General features: G+C 39.1%; 1 protein-coding gene across 1 annotated transcript; it reads left to right on the top strand.

Moving 5' to 3' along the window:
* Window positions 1–2,458: 2,458 nt before the first annotated feature.
* LOC145766681 (uncharacterized) lies at window positions 2,459–9,249 on the top strand. The gene is made up of 6 exons (XM_082578391.1): window positions 2,459–2,552; window positions 2,776–2,940; window positions 3,521–3,928; window positions 4,213–4,545; window positions 8,718–8,851; window positions 9,175–9,249. Exons 1-6 carry the CDS (start codon window positions 2,459–2,461, stop codon window positions 9,247–9,249), a joined length of 1,209 nt encoding a protein of 402 aa, XP_082434517.1.
* The last annotated feature ends 10,645 nt before the right edge of the window (window positions 9,250–19,894 follow it).

Below are 19,894 nucleotides of genomic sequence, written 5' to 3'. Positions count from 1 at the left end.
AAATCATTTTGGTCTCGAGCACGTTTTAATGATCTTGTTTTATCGCTGTTACCTTTCTCCCGTGCACGGACATTTTGCCGAAAGGACATTTTGCCGAAAGACATTTTGCCGAAAGGACATTTTGCCGAAAGACATTTTGCCGATGGACAAATTGCCGAAAGGATTAAGGTTGTGAACGATAGACGAAAACACACTGTGGAGAATATCAATACATATAACATAAAAAGGGGTTTCTGCAAAATGTCCATTCAGCAAAATGTCTTTCGGCAAAATGTCCTTTCGGCAAAATGTCTTTCGGCAAAATGTCTTTTGGCAAAATGTCCTTTCGGCAAAATGTCCGGGTGCCCTTTTTCCAGACTCTTGCGATGTTGTTCCAATATCTTTCGCTTTTATGGTCGAAAACACAACATGAAACTGAATGTTAATAAAAGTTTTTTTGCTGTTTTAATAGTATTTTTATATCTTTCTTCTAAATATTATACAAAATTTACAAACGGAATGCAATTTACTCTGGTTGGAACTGGCTTGAGACATATGCTAAAAGAAAGAAGGTTCCATTATTGCCAGTGATGTACGCGCATACAAAAAATATTGAAGCCGTCAGCGCAAACGCAAACGTTCGAAAAACTATACGCCGCATGCGTCAACGCAACTTGTAAAAAAAGTTGGCGGCGTCAGCGTCAGCGCATACACAAAAGCAAACTCATTTTGTTTGCTAGGTGCCAAACATTCACACGGTATAAACCACTCGAAACAAACAAGGTTTATTTTGAATTTCCACGAAGAAACACAAGCATCTGAAAGTGTTCATCTGACACTTTGCTGCGTTTTGGTTTCAATATGTCTTTGCCCATTGAAAACATTCTTTCAACCGCACCACTGGAAGGTATTGGCCTGTTGTAGCGAAAAAAAGTATTTTGAAAATCTTTCGTTGGAAAAGCGCCCACGGTTAATGGTCCTTTGTGTGGCCTCTCTTCCAAGTACGCTTTTACAACCTCGTCTATGCTGTCTTCGCCAGTGTCTTCATAAAGAGCATGGAGTAGCCCACGGGGTTCGTTGTCGCTGGCTTCTTTCGTCTGGTTGCAGTGGCTCTCAGCCTCAGAGTTTTTTTAACAATTTTGATATGTGGCGAGTGCCTATCAAGAAAATTCTAGTATTATACTAACTGTCGCTCCTAGTAATATACTAACTATCGCTCCCTAAAAATCCATTATAAAAAACACTATTTTTAAAATGATTCCGTTTGAATAAGACTGATGTTGCTTTTAATGCCATAATTCTCTCAGTAAGCTCTATGCCTTTTTCTGATAAGATTTTTAAAAAGTGGGTTAATGGAAGACAAAACTGCCAGACACAAGCAAGTTTAGATTCTGAACTGCACAACTCTTTGTTATTAGCATTCAGGGATAGTTAGCATTAGCCTACTAGTGTTATTAGCAGTAGGCTACTCAAAAGCCTCTCACAATTGGCCCCTGGATGCATATTTTGCTAAACTGCTCATCAAGTTACAAAACATATATAATTACATACTTACGCAACAGAATGTATAAATCGTCAAGTAAAAATTACTTTAGCTTGATAGCCTACTGTATGTAGGCCTACACATTACTACGCTACATAGCCTACAACAAGAATAACCGGCAAAGCAAAGTAATGTACTAGGGGAGATGTGGGACCTTTCGGACTCTGGGACCAATCGGACAGCGGCATATTTCTGATACCACGTGACCGTGACGCGCTCTTTTTCTTCTATGGATCCGAGATTTCATTCTTTATCAGACCACATGTTTTTGTAAACATTAAGCAAGAGGTGTAAATTTGTAAAGAGAAAAGTGATTTTCATACTTCAAAGTAAAAATAGTGAACCAGATACTTTTAGAGTTTTGAGACGTTTTTTAAATATTGTTGTACCTTTATTTATGCTGTTTAGTTAAGTTTGTTTAATGGTTACAGAAGGAATAGAGTTTAGATAAAACGCCTTTCTCACTTCAGAAAATTTTGTAAGTTTGGTCAAAATGGAGGTCAGGGGACCTTTCAGACATGATAAAGAGACACTGTCCGAAAGGTCCCCACTGTTCCAAACGCTCCAGTAAAAATAGATACAAGAATGCAATAATTAGGCTACAGATAGCCTTATCGTTGGCCGTTGGGTGACCGCTTTTGGCACCAAGGCATATGTGTACCTCCTCGTGGTGCGGCTGGAAGCAGTGCGGCTGACTAAACACAGAGGCGCTGAAGAAAGGAACTGGCCTACCTACTTCAGTACTATGGCCAAGTCTACAATGATGCAAAAGTTTAACAAAAATACGAGAAACGGCGTAAATGGGTCTCCGAGTTCTAGAAACCAGAGCCCCTCGCCCGGTAGTCGGAGTCATCAATTGCAGGGCTCCTTCGATCGTCATTCAACAACTGTAATTAATGCAAAAACATTCCGACAACGAACTCAAAGAATTGCCATATGGAATGTACGAACACTTTACCAACAAGGAAAACTGGAGAATATTATGCTAGAAATGGACAGAATGAGAATGAACTGCTTGGGTCTTTGCGAAGTAAGATAAACAAAAACTGGTCAATTCATGAAAGATGATAAAACAATTATATATTCTGGAGGTAATGAACATCAAAGAGGTGTTGCTGTGATTATTGACAAACAACTTTCTAAATCAATATTGGGTAGTTGGCCTAAATCTGATCGTTTGCTTCTCGTAAAAGTGAAAGCTAGTCCTTTCAATATCAATCTGATTGTTGCTTATGCACCAACAACGGATGCAGATGACTCGGAAATTGGTGATTTCTACGACTCACTGGATGAATTGTACAAAGAATGTAAATCACAGGAAGTAAATATTGTGATGGGGGATTTTAATGCTAAAGTTGGCTGCAACAAACACGAAAAAACTGTTGGACCTCACGGCCTTGGATCACAAAACGATCGCGGTGAGATGCTCATTGCTCATTGACTGGTGTGAAGGAAAAAAGCTTGCTGTTATGAACACATGGTTTGCAGCACACCCTCGACGTCGATATACTTGGACAAGTCCTGGTGACCGATCAAGAAATCAAATTGAATACATTATGATAAATGAAAGATATAGGTCTTCCATTTCTAATGCAAGAGCCTATCCAGGTGCTGATGCAAACAGTGATCATAACCCTGTAATTGCAACAATTAAAATTCGTTTAAACACTTTAAAACAACCGAAATGCAAACCGAAATATTTGTTAACTGCTCTGAAAGACCCTGTAACAAGAACAGATTTTTGTCATGCTGTCCTGGTTAATCTCCCAGCTAACCAAAAGAACGAAACAATAGATAATCAGTGGGACAATCTCAAAACAAGTATTCTAACAGCAGCAGATAAAGCTATACCAAAAGAAACCAGACGAACTAAACAGCCTCACTGGATGACTGAAGAAATAAAAAATCTTAAGTCAGAAAGAAGACAGTCAAAAACAAACCGAGAAAAATATAATAAAATTCATCAATCTATTCAAGAAAAGTGAAAATCTGCAAAAGAACGATGGTTAGAAGAAAAGTGTGAAAAAATTGAAAGGCTTAAAGACATCAGCCCGAAGGAACTGTTCAAGGAAATACGCTTAATATCCAAAACCGGTCCTGTATTAACCTCGAAGTGCATTCGATCTTCTGATGGCAAAATTTTCTATGAACCGAAAGATGTCAAGAAACGTTGGGAAGAGTACATTACTGACCTTTTTCAAGATGACAGAGAAAATATTGATCATGATATGATTAATTGTGAAACTGGACCACCAATATTAAAGGAAGAAGTACAGTGGGCTTTAGATAATTCAAAAACCGGCAAGGCAGCAGGCCCAGATGAAATTGTGGTGGAAATGTTGATTGCCTTGAAAGAAGATGGAATAAGCTTGTTGTGGAATCTCATTAATATCATTTATGAAAGTGGTGAATTACCTAAGGATATGCTGAAATCTCTTTTTATTGCCCTTCCGAAAAAACCAAACACACTTGAATGTGGAAATCACAGAACGATAAGTCTAATGTCACATACATTAAAACTGCTCTTGAAAATTGTCCTCCAAAGAATACGAAGAAAGATTTTACCGGAAATATCTGCTTGCCAATATGGATTCATGCCTGACAGAGGAACGAGAAATGCAATTTTTGTAGTTCGCATGCTGTGTGAACGTTCAATTCAACATCAACAAGATGTGTTCTGTGTTTCATAGATTATCAGAAAGCTTTCGATAAAATACGCCATTTCCAGCTTCTTTCATCACTAAAACGAATTGGGATTGATGATAAAGATTTCCGTATGATTCACAATCTATACTACAAGCAGCAAGCCGCTGTCATGCTTCCCGATGGAATCACTGAATGGATGGAAATATCAAGAGGTGTTCGACAGGGCTGTGTCATGAGCTCAGATCTCTTCAATTTGTACAGTGAACTCATCCTTAGAGAACTGGAAGATATTGATGAAGGAATTAATATAAACGGAAAACTTATAAATAACATTCGATATGCAGACGACACAGTCTTGCTTGCAACGTCACAATGTGGTTTGCAAATTTTACTAGATGCAGTTCAAACATCCAGTGAAAAATATGGAATAAAAATAAACATTAACAAAACTAAAACTCTGGCAGTCTCGAAACGTCTTCCTGAACCAACAATTTGCGTGTACTGCAATGATAACAAAACTGAACAGGTTCAAAAATTCAATTATTTGGGCTCAATACTGAATCCAAGCACCCGATGTGAAGAAGAAATTAGACGACGCATTGCATTATCAAAGTCGAGTTTCAACACCATGGCAAAAATCTTTAACCCTTTATCCTGTGACGTATTTTGGCCAGTTGATTTGCGGACGGGGGGGTCGGTTCGACATTATCACTTTGAGATCGTGTAACTCAAAAACTACGCAAGATAGATCAATCAAATTTTCACATGGTGTAGATAATTTATCTGACAACATAACATCGAAACTCTTTTGCAATTTGTTCAACAGCGCAACTTGAAAAATCAAATAATTTGATGGTTGGTAATATTTTTTTATTTGACTTGAGAAATTGCTTCGTAATTAACTTATAATTGAGTGTGACGGGTTAATTCCATTGTGTAGATTTTAATCTCTTACGCGGAGACGTCGTCCACGCTTCAATGAAATCGTAATTGGCGTCCGACTCGCGTTTGCTTGTTGGTTTGCCGGAGGCATTGTAAAAAAAAATTTGCTTTGTTTCAACATTTGCAGAGAATGAGACAAAATCACCACAAAAAACTATTTCAAGTTCTTTTTGAGTCACATGTTTATAGTCTACACTTTTTCAAACGTACTGTCATTACTTGATATTGGAACTAAATCAAGCAAATTATTTTTCACATTCACACTGTCGAATTTGGTTATGCATGATCAAGAAACACTTTGTATTTCACAGCACATCTCAGGAAGCTATTTATTCGTTATTAACATTATTTCAACGTCTAAAGACGTTGAATCGATGTAAAAAGTGTCTGATTTGCTGTCTGGGTAGCGGTTGAATACAGAAAAGTAAGGTAGCCTGTGGTGTCACGTGGTATTTGAACAACAACCTATCCAAAGGTAGTGACTTGCTTCGATAGGAGCTTGTTCCATTTTAGGCCATCATGCACTCCAAAAACAAAGAGCGCCTAAAACTCCTTACTGATAAACTATGTCACGATGCATTCCAAAGTGAAATGTTTGAATACTTACCAACAATGATCACTTTGAATGAAACAATTTGCAAACAGTTGTGACAAAATGTAGTGATAATAATCGTTTAGTCAAATCGTGTTGGTAGGCTATAGAACAGGTCGTTTGCCAAATGGAACTCCCGTTCTGCGTGACAAACTCAGAGTCGTGGCATAACAATACGAAAAATAGAAAGAAATTATTTTTCAGGCCGAGTGCTATTGTCGTAAAAAAACAAAAAATCACTAAAGTGTTGACTTTTTCCTTGGGCAAAATTGAAGGTCATTGATATTTTAAAAATGCACGTTTGTGTCAATATGATTTAAGTGTTTTTTTTCATGTTGTTAACTAGATTTGCAAAATAACGTTTTCTACATTTTTTTTTTGATTTGTTGGACATGCATTTTGTGTCAAGTTATTTATTACGCATTAGAAGATTTCTTTCTGTTCAAATTTTGAAATAGCATTTTAGATGCAGTTTGCGGTTGATGGCGTTACTGCAAAAACCATCTTTTGTAATTGACACACATCCAAAAACAAAAGACGCATAAACTACTGCTGGCTGATAGACCACGTCACAATACATCATAATGATGTTTTTCCGAACCGAAGACCCAGAAAACCAATTTTGTCGTATATTAGATTAGACGTCTGCAGACGTTGAACCAATGACAAAAAGTGATTTGCTGATTTGAAACAAAGTGATTGCTGTTTCCAATGTGCAAACATTTTGATAAAAAGTAATCAAGTTTTGGACACAGCATTTTGGTCCATTTAGGCTACTATGGTCAATCAACTCACGTTGTTAATAACTTGTTTTGTGTAAAGTCTTGCTTGTGAAAAAATCGAAGTAAAAACGTAAAAGTGAAGTAAGCTATTATATTCTTGAATGAACCATAGTTTTAAAAAAATAGTTTGAACAGGTTTCATCTGATAGAAACTATAATTGATATCATCGCGAAGGATCAAATAGCTGCAAAGCTCACTTCAAGCAATTCTTTGGGGTGATTTTCATTATGCAAACCAAGGTGAACCTCAATATACATATTTTTATGCCAAACGATAAAAATCGTTCTTTCTTTTTTTCAAGGACAAGGAAAACGATCCGTATAAAATATAATTCAATTCAACATATTTCCCTTCTTTTGTCAGATATGCATTTTGTGTAACAATGCTTTAGAAAAATTGCTGAGTATGGCATAGCGTTTGAGATGCAGTCAGAGAATACAACTCTATGGTTGATGGCGTTATTACAAAAGCCAATCTTTTGTCACGGAAATGTATTCGAAAACAAAAAGGCACAAAAGCGCTGACTGATAGATTACGTTACGATACGTTACACAAACGAGGCATTGATTTCAGATTCTTTCAACCCAACAAACAACTTTGCTCCAAATGACACAAACGTCTAAATTTATGGAGAAAAAGATGTAGGCATACACCGTTTTGTGAAAATAAGCTTTTGAAGACCAACATTTGAATGAAAAGTTTGAAATTATTGAGTTGGTCCTAATAGTGTTTCTGCTGAGATATATCAAAACTTTTCAATCCTCGTATAAAAAAATAATTTTGTAATCTCTCAAGCAACTGCAAAATTACCATTTAGGTAAAGATTCAGTGATGATACAATATGCACAATGCTTGTCAAAGCACAATAATTTAGCTGCGCGTGTTTTTCCACAAAAGCCAAGCAGTTTAGATAGTCTGTGTCAAGTTCTTTTCAATATCCATCAATCTCTCGTTTTCATAAAACATTTTCACAACATTCATGTGAATATAAGTGTACAGGTACATGGAAAAGTTTATTGGCGGGTCAAGAACGCACTCCTTGCTTTCCGACAAAAAATCAAGAAACTTACCACATCAGTCTGTTTGTTTTATGAGATAAACAGAGTTTTGGCAAGAAAATTTTCTACTGCTTCTTGTTATAAGTTAGAAACAAAATGTATTCGCCATAGAAAACAACGTAAAGTTACATTTTTTTAGTATAGCTTATCGGATTATATATAGCTTTTCAAAGCAACTCAGATGTAATTAAAAGATTAATCAAAGCAACTCAAAACTCGAGTTTGCAAACAAAAGGCGGACTCATTACGGTTGAATGCTTTACAACAAAGCCAACTCATGAGATATCTGCGTCGCAGTTCCACGCACGGCGGCGCTCAGTAATCTTATTAATCCGTATAATTTGAAAACAAAAGGGCTAGCTAGTAGCTAGCTAAAATATCAGAGTATGTTATGAAAATCATGCCATATTTCTAAAACTATAGACAATAGCAACGTCATTTAAAGCGGAATAAATACTTGAATAATTTTTAGGAAAAGTTAAGAAATTTTAAAGCTGTGGATCGGGTTGTTCTTTAATGATATTGCTTTGAAAAGGAGCAAGTCCCCACCGACCCCCCCCCACAGGAAATAGGGTTAAAGATCGAAAGCTCTCCAAAACTTTAAAAATTCGTTTGTTAAAATGCTTTGTTTGGTCAATTTTGATGTACGGATGTGAAACCTGGACGCTAACAACAAAAACCCGAAAAAAGCTTGAAGCTGCAGAAATTTGGTTTTATCGAAGAATTCTTAAAATTCCATGGATAGCTTTTCGAACCAACAGAGCAGTTCTCCAACAGATGGGCCAGGAGCAGCAGATAATGAGATCTATAGAAATGCGGCAACTGAAGTTCTTGGGTCACAGCATAAGGAAAGGCGAACTTGAAGATTTATCTTTAAGTGGAAAAATAATAGGAAAACGATCAAGAGGAGCTCAAAGATTCACATTTTTGCACAATTTTCAACCACAAATCAAAAAACCTACTAAAATTTGGCAAGACGCACGAGATCGATCAAACTGGAACATCATTGCACATCGAGGGCTGTATCAGCCATGATACCTACAGAGAGAGAGAGAGAGCCTACTCCAGAAAAAGAAAAAGAGCTGTTTCTTCCACCAGCGAAAGTGATATATTTGTACACTTATCATCGGACACTGTAAGTGACGATGATTAAGTGGAATAAGCGAAATCTCAGGTGGTCCAACTTCTATGGAGCACAAGGTGGAAGTTGGAGGTTTTGCTGTCATTAAAGAGTTTTCATCACAGGGAAAGCATAGAAATTTTATCGGAAAAATCTGTGCCGGGCCTGAAGAAGATGGTGGTTTCGAGGTAAATTTTGTAAAACGATCACAGAAGATCAAAGATAGCTTTCACTTTCCTGAAGAAGTAGATGCAGCATCAGTTACGTTAAATAACATTGTTTAAGTGTTTCCCAAACCATCCCAGTTGCCACTACGAAACGACTACTGGTAGGCTACGTGAAGTTTTTAGGTTTTGGGCTGATCTGGCTTTGTATGGGTTGTAAATAAAATCGTGTTCTGAAGACGATTTTTATATAGCCAATCTTTACAGTTTTTGTAACATCGGCGATTTTTAAAGCTGTAAAAATATTATTTTATGATATTTTACTTCATTTTTTTTATGTCCGGAAGGTCCCCACCCTGTGTCCGAAAGATCCCCACCGGTGGGGACCCTTCGGACACTTGAGTCATCTTTTTCACATGTAAATAAAATTACTGTTATTATTAGGAACCGCTGTCTATGGGTCACCATGAGTTCATTTTAAATGTAAGTAAACAAAAACACATAAGAACATTCAATACCGCTTTGAAAATTAGAAATAATAAGAGTTAGGTCAATTTTGTCCGATAGGTCCCACATCTCCCCTACATATAACATACAGAGTACAACACCATGCAAGCAATCACGGTCGGAGACCAAATATTTGAGTTTGTTTATAGGCTGCACTGCTCATTGCCTGAGAATTTTCTGATTTTCCCCAAAATGCAAGACTTAACTAATATAAAGTAAAGTGCTCACAATTGCTTACAAACGCCTTCAACACTGCTTGACTAAAAATACTTCACACTATGAAGCCAAGTCATTGCTTACATTTTACATGGAGCGATATTACCAACCTACCTACTTGCTTGCTTACATTACATTCCTGTTCTGACCCGTAATTTACTAACTTCTCAGTAGGCCTAAGTTTTTTTAACTAATTCTTTCTTTTTTTCTGCAAGACTTCAGTCTCCACGTGGGACTCTAGCGTCAAAGGCGGTAGTGCGGTATACAAACAAACTCCAGCTGACTGAACAATAGATGACACTGTAACACAACACTAGAACAATGGGCAATTGCAAGACGTCAACATTTCGCAGTTTGACAAAAAAAATTGCAAACAACAACTAAGACATTAAAAAGTATGGGTGACACTATGCGCTAAAAAACTGCCAAAACTTTACGGCGCAGCCTCAAGCGCAAACTATCCAAAAAAATGTGGCCGCAAGTGTTAGCGCAAACAAAAAGTATACGCCGCAAGTATGCGGCGTAGAATTTGCGGCGTATACGTACATCTTTGATTATTGCATTGGCAAAATAAACTTTTCCTCAAAATTAAGAAAGAGGTTGTGAAGATGTATTGCATATCTGTTTGTAAACTTTTATCTGGTTTGCATTCTAGCCAGAACACCAGACACTTCTCAAACATTCAACATTCTCATATATTGTTTAAACTGACAAATTTGTTTGTTGCCAATTTGTTACCTAACAGAGTCCATAAGCAAATTGCATCAACGTTGTAACATTTCCATTACTCGATTTATGAAAATTTGTTCTTGAAGCATTATATCGAAATTGTAAAGTAGTTTGGATTTTCACAAAAGAAACAATTCATAAGTTTTGTCACCTACAGCGGGCTTTCTAACAAACATATAAATAATAGCAACAAATAATTCTAAATTGTATAAATGTCAGTCATACAATGGTTCATCGATTAATTGTTGATAAAAGCTACATTTGGTTAAACAACGGAGCTTATTGAACAATATTTCATGGAACAATAGAAAATATGGAGAGTTGAGACATGAGAATTTTTCGGAATCGGGGATTGGGATATTTTGAGCTGGAGAAATTGTGATTGTTGAGATTGTAATTTTGTGTGAATGTCACAGTTTCTTTCTATCTCTTACCAGGAAAGAAACTTAGAAAGGTTCAATGACGTAGTTTAATGGGATATTACCGAAATGCAGTCAATTAAATGTCGAATAGATCTACTAGTGAAATGATATATGAAAACGTTTGAAGGACCCCAACGAATGGTTCACCACTTCCACCAATTAATCAAAGTAACAGTAACAGTAAACAGCAATAGATTCCAACGCTTGCGACTATTGATCGAGTTTAACGTATTCCACTCACAGCTTCTCATACGATTCTAATTTTAATCAGAAATTATATTAGCATCAACTTTGCTTTACTCGTATTCAATACTTTAACTCTCGATCAACAATAATCTTTGCGTCTATTACCAACTCACAACTCATAACACAACTCTCATAATCAACTCATCATTCATCAATTATAATAATAATCCATCAATAATCATTTACGCAAACTACACCACTATTTATAGAAGGTTGTTCCATGGACTTCTAAATACTAGAATCTGGACAGGACACGACTAATGAGTTGTGTACACAATGAGGCCTATAATGTCGAAACCGCAAAATGACAAAAACGCGCTAGGATCTTGACACGATTAAATTAAAATGATTTTCGGACTAGTTTTTTATTTAATGCAGAAATCTAGGGTTCGAATCCCATCCTAGTTACTTACTGTAACTTGAGCCGTGCCAAACTAAGTTAATGTACTATCCAACGGTGGGCAAACTGCGGCTCGCGAGCCGCATGCGGCTCTTCAACATAAATTTTGTGGCTCTTGTATTGAATCGTAATATTGCAAAAAAATTAAGAGTATGCTTTATAAATATATTATCTCGGACTGTCAACCAAACAGTGGCGTACCTAGGGTATAGCAGGTGGCTCGAGCCATGAGCGCCACATTGATAGGGGAGCAAAAATCGGTTGGTATAAATTAAAATTTGTTACTTAGCCTACACTGTCTTCAAAATCTAATTTGCGCCAATACAACACAAAGATCAAAAAAGAGTCTCTCTTTTACTGTAGCCATTGTTAAACAATGGAATTGTGACTTTGCAAAAGCAACATTGTGCTTCTCCTGGCTCATTTTGAGTTCAGTCAGCAACAATTGGAAGTTTAGTAAAGTCGCTATAAGCAGCGATTAGTTGAAGCTTAGAAGTAGTGCCGGAACTTACTTATTCATTTTTACAAGAATTTATAACTTTGTAAAACCAAAACATCGTGCAACCTTGACAAATAAACACTTGGAAGAATTAATTCGCACAGCATTAACAACTTATCGTCCAAATTTTCATAGATTAGTGAGTCAAGTACAAAACTCATATGGATAAACAATCATTGTGCTTTTATAGCTGTTGTGTTATGTCAACTGATATTGCGCTCGCTGGTATTTATGGTTTATCCGCGAGCGGCTCTTTCTTTGAACAACTTTGCCCACCCCTGTACTATAGGCTACTATTTGAAATATTCTCCTTTTTAGTTAGAATATCATCATGCCATTATAAACAACACTTTTCAATTGTTTATTCCACCATGGCCATGAAGATACAAACCTACATCAGCAAAAAATAATAATAATAATTAAAAAGCACACGCAAGCAAATGGCGAGTAACGCAATAAACAAAAATTCCAAGTGAAAAAACAAGAAGAGAAATGACTGATTTGGTAACGGATCTGTATAGAGAATAGAAATTAAACCAAAACACGTAAATCGTTACTGCGTTTTCGCTAGTAACAAAGTCAAATTAAAACAGAATTATTCAAAATTTAACAACTAGTAAGCTTGCGAATTTTTCTAGAAGATTTGTGGGCATCATCTTCACGTAAATCACGCATAAAATTTTTGACCATACAATTGAAAAACCGGCTAGCCATGCCTTCCAAAATGTTATGGCTCTTGGCACACATGATAGTAATTGACCAAGCTTCATTAGCCCAGTTTTCATAAAATACAATCTTTATAATTTCTTTGAAAACATTGCGCTGGTTAGAACAAGTTCTTCTTGCGTTTGAGGCCGCCACAGATCACGTTGTTACATCCAGGCGCAGCAGCCAATGGATTGTGTATTCATGGAGCGTTGTTAGGTCCACATGTCTATCTTGTTGTCGGTATACAGGACATTGATAGATAATGTGGTGTGCAGTTTGAAAATCTGAGCCACACGCACAAGATGGTGAATCGGCGAGGCCCCACTGGAACATGTTGCTGCTAAAACGGCCCACTCCAGTCCGCAGGCGATTGAGCTTCACCCATTCCTTCCGGGGTAGTTCTGCTCCAGGTGGGGTGTTGGTATTGGGAAGGACTGTGAATTGGGTTGGTCTCGCAACTTCTCTCCATTCACGGTTCCAAACTTCGGAAATGTGGAAGTTCGATTTGCACATAGCTGCAGCATGTCGGGAGAACGGGCGTCGAGATTTCAAGCGCTGGGGCTTTTGGAAGTGCGAGGTTAGAACAATCTGGTTGAGGAGGTGGTCATCCTTTGACATAGCTTGTAGGACCAGACTACGTACGTGGTTTTCCCTGCGAAGTCTACCTGGGGCGATGCCTGATAGTACCGGCAGAAAGTCAGTGGGAGTTGGAAGCAGGCATCCGGTGATTATTCTCATGGTGGTGTTGAGGGCAGTGTCAATTTTGGAAGTGTGTACGCTGCGGCACCAAGTGGGGGAAGCATATTCGGAGGTGCTGTAATCAAGTGCAAGAGCACTTGTACGGAGTGTGGATGTACTAGCACCCCAGGAAGTTCCAGCTAGGCATCTCAGCAGGTTGTTGCGTGCTGATAGCTTAGCATGGAGGGCTTCAGCATGGTGTTTGTAGGTTAATTGTCGGTCGAGCTTCACTCCTAGGTAGGTGGGACACGGATTGTGTGGGAGTGGGTTTCCGTTGAGAGAGACTGACAATTGCCGCGTAGATTCCATGTTGCAAAGGTGAAAAGGTGTGACGGTGGTCTTTGCCAGGCTCAGTTTCAGCATCCACAGCTTCAGGTAGTCTGCGATTTGGGCCATGTCATCTGTAAGTGCTTCCTCTACCACATGCCAGGACTTGTCAGAATTGAGTAGTGCCAGATCATCAGCATAGCCGTACTGGCGTGACGTAGTCTCTGGCATGTCACTAATGTAGATGTTAAATAGTAAGGGTGATAAGCATGATCCTTGCGGAACACCGTGCGGTGGGGCCGGCTGCACTGCCCGTCACTCGTCTTAAGCAAAAAGGTCCGATTTGCAAGAATATTTGCGAGAAATTGCACTACCTTTTTGTCTGGGATCATGCGGAGGAGCTTTAGGGTTAGCCCTTGGTGCCACACAGTGTCATAGGCAGCAGTGAGGTCCACCAAGATTACTCCTGCTTTGTTGCCCTTCTCAAAACTTTCCTCTATATCCTCGGTCAGCTTGACTGTTTGATGAGTCGTACAGCGTCCGTGCCGAAATCCAGCTTGTTCTTTTGGTAGCTGGGGATCAACAACTGGCTCGAGTCTAGTTAGCAGGAGCCGTTCCAGGATCTTGTATGGGACGCAGAGTAGTGATATTGGACGATAGCTCTTGGGATCATCAGCTGGCTTGTTTGGCTTAGGTACTGCCACTACAGTTGCTTTTCGCCAGATTTTAGGTATGGCCTGGAGGGTCAGGCAAGCAGAATAGAACCTTTTCAACCATGCCAGACATTTGGAGCCACAGTGTCTCAAGAATTCTGGAGGGATGTTATCGGGCCCTTGTGCTTTCCCGCTTTTAACTTGTTTGATGGCAGACGCAAGTTCTCTGGTGCTGAAGGGGGCTGACAGATGGCCATCTGCGCTTGGGGCGTTCCAGAGCCTGCTGCATTCCTGCTTCACTGCAAGGGCGTGCTTCTTGTTTGCCACTTTACATTTGCCATTGGCTAGGAGCTGTTGTGCTATGGCGTTAGCGGTTACAGGGCATCGTTTAGGATTGGAGGTGCGGCCTGTAAGGCGATTGAAGGTTTTCCATGCAACTCTGCTTGAGTGGGTGAAGTCAATGCCTTGCACTGTATCTTCCCAACGCTGCTTACGTTTCACGTTGAGGTGTTCTAACAGATCAGTGGCAGTCATGGATGTCTCTTCACTGGTTTTTGAGGCTAGGAACGCATCATAGCGTTTGTTGCATTCTTCGTCCCATGATGGTATAAATTGACGACGGAATCCACGGGGGATGGAGTTCTTTGCTGCCACGAGTAAGGTTTTGCAGAAGGCTTTATAAGACTTCTCCAGTCCGTCAGAAGTTGGTTCTGGGAGATGCCGGGTTTTCTTTTCAACCAGGAGTGTGAACTTGGTCCAGTTTGCCACGATTTAGCAAATAACTGTAGCCTACTAGTGCCTTGGCAGTTTCAGTAAACCCATATGCTCTCAAAGCATTGATTGTTGATTCATGCAGTGAAGACATGGCAAGCTTGACATTTACTTTCTCAATAGAATTGGGCTTAAGCACAGTTGGGCTTAAAGTGCCCCTGACAGGTTGGACCCAAGTATAGTAACTTTTCTAAGCATTTCTTAGCGCAGAATTATGCTTAGCAAACTTTTTAATTAGCAAACATTAGAACAAGTTTAGAAAACATTAGAAAAACTTTTTAATTAGCAAACATTAGAACAAAACAGCAAACATTAGAACAAGTTAAAAACTGCTTTCGCAGCTCGTCATGCTGTGAAACCTCAGCAAATAGGCTACACGCCAGCAGAGTGTTCCAACCTTAAAGGTTTATAAGCTTGGCTTCCAAAGCCCACCATGATTTATGTCCTGAAAGAAATCGAGAGCGTTTGCAGAAATTCCTGAGGGTGGATGGTTTTCACTTTCAACATCAGCAACTGTTGTCTCTTTACAAGATTCACACTTGTTCACTTTCACAAGTGAACGGCAGCAATAGCCCGATAGGCTACATAAAATATAACGGAAGCATCGTTTACATCGGGGCAAATAGTTAACTGCAGATCAGCTGCAATCGAAACTGCTTTTGCAATCACCTCTTGTGCAGCTCGATCTGACGTTACTGCCTTAGCAGCATTGTCAATGTCTTTAAAGTCAGGGATCACCAACTGGCGGCCGCGGCCGCTTGCGGCCCGCAACGCTGTTACGTGAGGCTCGCGGAACATATCAGCGTACAAGTATAACCAATAATACTTTTCTTGAGGAGTTAAAGAGCATGAAGGCAAAAAATATTTTCCGAGAAGCATATTTTCGCTTTGCATACGATTCCACCGACCGACCAATCAGATTGTAGTTCTAGGTGGGGATCGCTTAAAGTTATTCCAATGCAATGTCCAGCCACACTGTCCCAGTGGTTTATTAAAACGAGTAAACCTACAAAGTGGAATTATTATGCTTCCGGGCAGTTGAAAAATATTTAGCTTTGTACTGCAAAAATCTTGTTAATCAACAATTCTTGCCATGCTGATAAGCACCGCAAGTGACAGTTGTCTAATAATAATCAAAGACGGTTTTATAAAGAAGGATGAAAAACCAACTCATTGCTTTTTTAGAGGGAACGCTGTTCATGAGTTACGATAGTTACGATAGAAACGCTTTTTCGGTGATTGGTTGATTGGTATTGAATCATTATCCTCGGACTGACAAAGCCTTGATTGGTTATTCCTGGTAGTTTCGCATACCTGTGAGGCTCTTGACAGAGGGCCGGTTACCGAGATTGGCAGAGTGAAGTTTTCCGATTGTTGAAGTGTTAATTCCAGGGAATTATTCCATTCACTAGGTACCGCTAAATGGAGAGCAGTCCTGAAATGCGTTGCTCAAGCGCACACCCCGAGATTTGAACTTGCGCCGCGTGATCTTGAGCCGGGCGCGTAACCACTGAGCTAACGGGACGGACACCACAAGCGTTTGTTTCTTCGTGCCTAGTTTCTTTCTCCTTGTTATTGGAGCCTCTTTTCGCTGATATTTTTGTAGGTCACTATTGTTGCCTGTATTGCAATGTGTCAAACATTTCCTTGTTTACTGAAACTGTTAATGGCAAGATATCTTTTGTGAAGCGAAGTGATCAACACCAATCTTGTTTGACGATGAATATTCGCTCGCCTCGCTATAAGTGCGCAAAACAAGTGGCCTCGTTTATTAGACATTATTAAAGAAGTCAAAAGTGTTGTTAAAGGAGATTGGCCTGGCAGTAGCGTTGTTCATACATTAAATCATTAAATCTTTATTATTTTCGATGTACCGGTACAGTTTATGTGTAACCACAGCAAAAAACATGCAGTGTACTACTATAGCTCCAAAGATTTGCTGTGGACATGAAGCTTCCATTTTGAAGGTATCAGTAGTCGAAACATAGGCTAAGCACAAATTATTCACTCATTGTATATCAACACTTACCATTCAGTTTTTCCAAAAACCGATATATTTTTCAAAATCCAGGAGAAACTGCAACTTCCAATCATCGGTAGATCTGATTGGGCCTCTTGTTATGTCCCGTTTATGTTTGATAATGTTTGGTGTTCCAACATTCAAAATTGACCACGATTTAGCAAATAACTGTAGCCTACTAGTGCCTTGGCAGTTTCAGTAAACCCATATGCTCTCAAAGTATTGATTGTTGATTCATGCAGTGAAGACATGGCAAGCTTGACATTTACTTTCTCAATAGAATTGGGCTTAAGCACAGTTGGGCTTAAAGTGCCCCTGACAGGTTGGACCCAAGTATAGTAACTTTTCTAACATTTCTAAGCACTTAGCGCAGAATTATGCTTAGCAAACTTTTTAATCTTAACTTCGAAGCTTGACTGGTTATGGCGAACTTTATACAAAACGACTGCTTCGCAGCGCCACCACTGGCAAAACTCCATATTTCACTGCTCTGGGACGATTTTGGTGGTATTACGTCATCCTGGGTGGGCGTCGTTAGCGACAGATAAAACAAATGCTTTCTAGATGTAATTGGTGGATCACAGTTTGGTCTGAGTTGGTACAAGCGGTTGCTTTATTCAAAGATTTATTGTTTTTTGCAGTTTAATAAAACTGTACTGGATACGTTCCTACAAAGCCTAAAATATACTTGAAGTGAAAAATGAAGAAATCGTACGAATCATCATTCATATTTAATTCATCATCATTTATCACTATTCATAAATAAATAAAAGTTCTCTCTCATAATGTGCTTTCAGTTGGCCATTGAAATCCGGTGTAATGGCCATCTGGACTTGGAAAATTGTTTCGGATTCGCCAAACACTGTATGACGGCAGCACAATCCAATTGTTGCTTCCGAGAGCATCACCTTGTAGCCTAGTATCCACTCCAATACATGCCTGTAAGCGACTAATTACTGATTCTGCCTGCAAGGAAATAAAATCACTTCTTTTAGTGTGCATTCTTTAGCGTTTAGGGTATTTTTAGCCTAATGTGACATTCTTACTCTTTTGATAGGTCTCCGTTTTCTCCTTTCGGTTTATTGTTTTTTCTCCAGTTCTTCCTGCTCCTCATTAAAAAAGTCTCCAGAAGTGCAGGATGTAAGTGTGCCTCAAAATCGGTCAAATTGGTAACACAGCTAGATGCGTCTTTCTTGTCTTTCTTCAAAAGTTCTTTCGTCTATGGCACTTCATGGCAACATACACATTCATTGGGCTGAGGCATAGACTCGCACTTGTGGCAAACTCACCACCTAGAGTTCCCAGCACGCCACTCATTGCTGGGAAGATCCAAATCGGGTTGGTGGTGTTAACAAAATCATCTCCAGTGAAGTGAAGAGAACATAGACGACTAGTTTTGTATGGCCCATCCCTCTTTCGAACACTTGAAGAAAACTTTGACTATTTTCTTCTCAGCACCTTGTTTTGTTTGAAAGCGCGAAAAGATAGCACACGTTTTTGTCACGACACTGTCATATAAACAGCAATTTGCAGGCATTACCTCAACCATAAATTTAGGGTACTATTTGTGAGATACTGCTGTTACAGTCCAGGCCCGCAACCAGCAAATACCTTTGGGGGGGGGCATTTAATTTTTATCAAAGAACAAACATTAAAATGATGCATTGTGACATTTTTATGTTAATGTCCATGCCCATTGATAGAGTGTGTGGCACTACCCTGCTACGGTTCAGTGGTCATAACTTATGTCAATCACGTTTTTGTTTAGTACAGCATTGAAGGAAACTAGCTTTTGTAACCTTTTCTCATTTAGCTATGACTACCCAAGGAAGAAAATTACGATATCACAGCAGGCCCGCAGTTATACATTTTAGCTTGGGGGGGGGGGGCTCAAAAGCTGTTGCGACGTAAAAGGCTATGCACCAGTTGCGGCTCGTGACTTTTGGTCATGGGGGTGCTGTAAATGGTGATGTTAAATATGACGTCATAAAGTGACAGGAACGGACAAGCGCCGAAGGCGCGAGCCTTCTAGGGGGGGTGTGGAGGCATGCCCCCCAGAAAATTTTGCACGTTTATATGCTCTAAAATGTCATTCCTGGTGTTTTCAAGACAAAAAATAAAAATTTTAAACAGTTGAAAATGTGGATTTTTAGAACTTTGAAACAAAAAGCACGAGGGATCAGTATCGAGCACGACGGATCAGAGAGAGAACGCAAAAAATTAATGAATGTCATCACGGAGGTTGAAGATACTTTATTTCAAGAGCTCTGTGCCCCTGAAAAGAGCGATGTTGGTGCAGTGGACCTCACTAAAAGATTTAGGCTATATATGCTAAACCATCACAGCACGCTTACAATAGTGATACCTTTCAGAGTAAACGTTTTCAAGGCATGTTTTTGAAATACAACACACCAATACCATCCAGCGCGGCTGTGGAACGCATGTTTTCGCTTGGAAAGGACATTATGCGTCCCAAACGCAGCAGATTGTCAGACAAACGTTTTGAAATGCTTATGTTTCTACAAGGAAATAACTAAAAGCTTTGAGCTTGGGGGGGCATTGCCCCCCAAACCCCCCCGGAAACTACGGGCCTGTATCACAGTAATGTGTTCAGTCGGTTACAAATAAAATACAACATCTGTAGGCTACGAACTGCATTGGCACGACTGGAGTCATAAATTAATCAATAACACATATTTACATCAACATAAACAAACAGATACATATGAATAAACTCAACACGGTAATTACAAATTACAATCCTGAAACATTTTGTTGGCTCAACAAGTTTTTATGTTTGTAGGCCCAAAGAAGTTGACTTTGCAAATGCAAAATGACATTTTAATTTAGAGCATAATGTCTAACTTTCTACTTGATTTGGCAAGTTCGTC

This window comes from Aplidium turbinatum, chromosome 3, assembly GCF_918807975.1.
Source record: "Aplidium turbinatum chromosome 3, kaAplTurb1.1, whole genome shotgun sequence".
NCBI lineage: Eukaryota > Metazoa > Chordata > Ascidiacea > Aplousobranchia > Polyclinidae > Aplidium > Aplidium turbinatum.
The sequence above is the reverse complement of the archived record's forward strand: the minus strand, read 5'-3'. Positions and strand labels throughout refer to the sequence as shown.

What these genes read in the sequence shown, in the direction of transcription:
- LOC145766681 (XM_082578391.1), top strand. Translation starts at nt 2,459, where the DNA reads ATGGAATGTACGAACACTTTACCAACAAGGAAAACTGGAGAATATTAT. An exon ending in ACTGCTTGGGTCTTTGCGAA is followed by an intron (nt 2,553 to 2,775) that starts GTAAGATAAACA and finishes CAACGGATGCAG; the next exon opens with ATGACTCGGAAATTGGTGAT. An exon ending in GCTTGCAACGTCACAATGTG is followed by an intron (nt 4,546 to 8,717) that starts GTTTGCAAATTT and finishes GCGAAATCTCAG; the next exon opens with GTGGTCCAACTTCTATGGAG.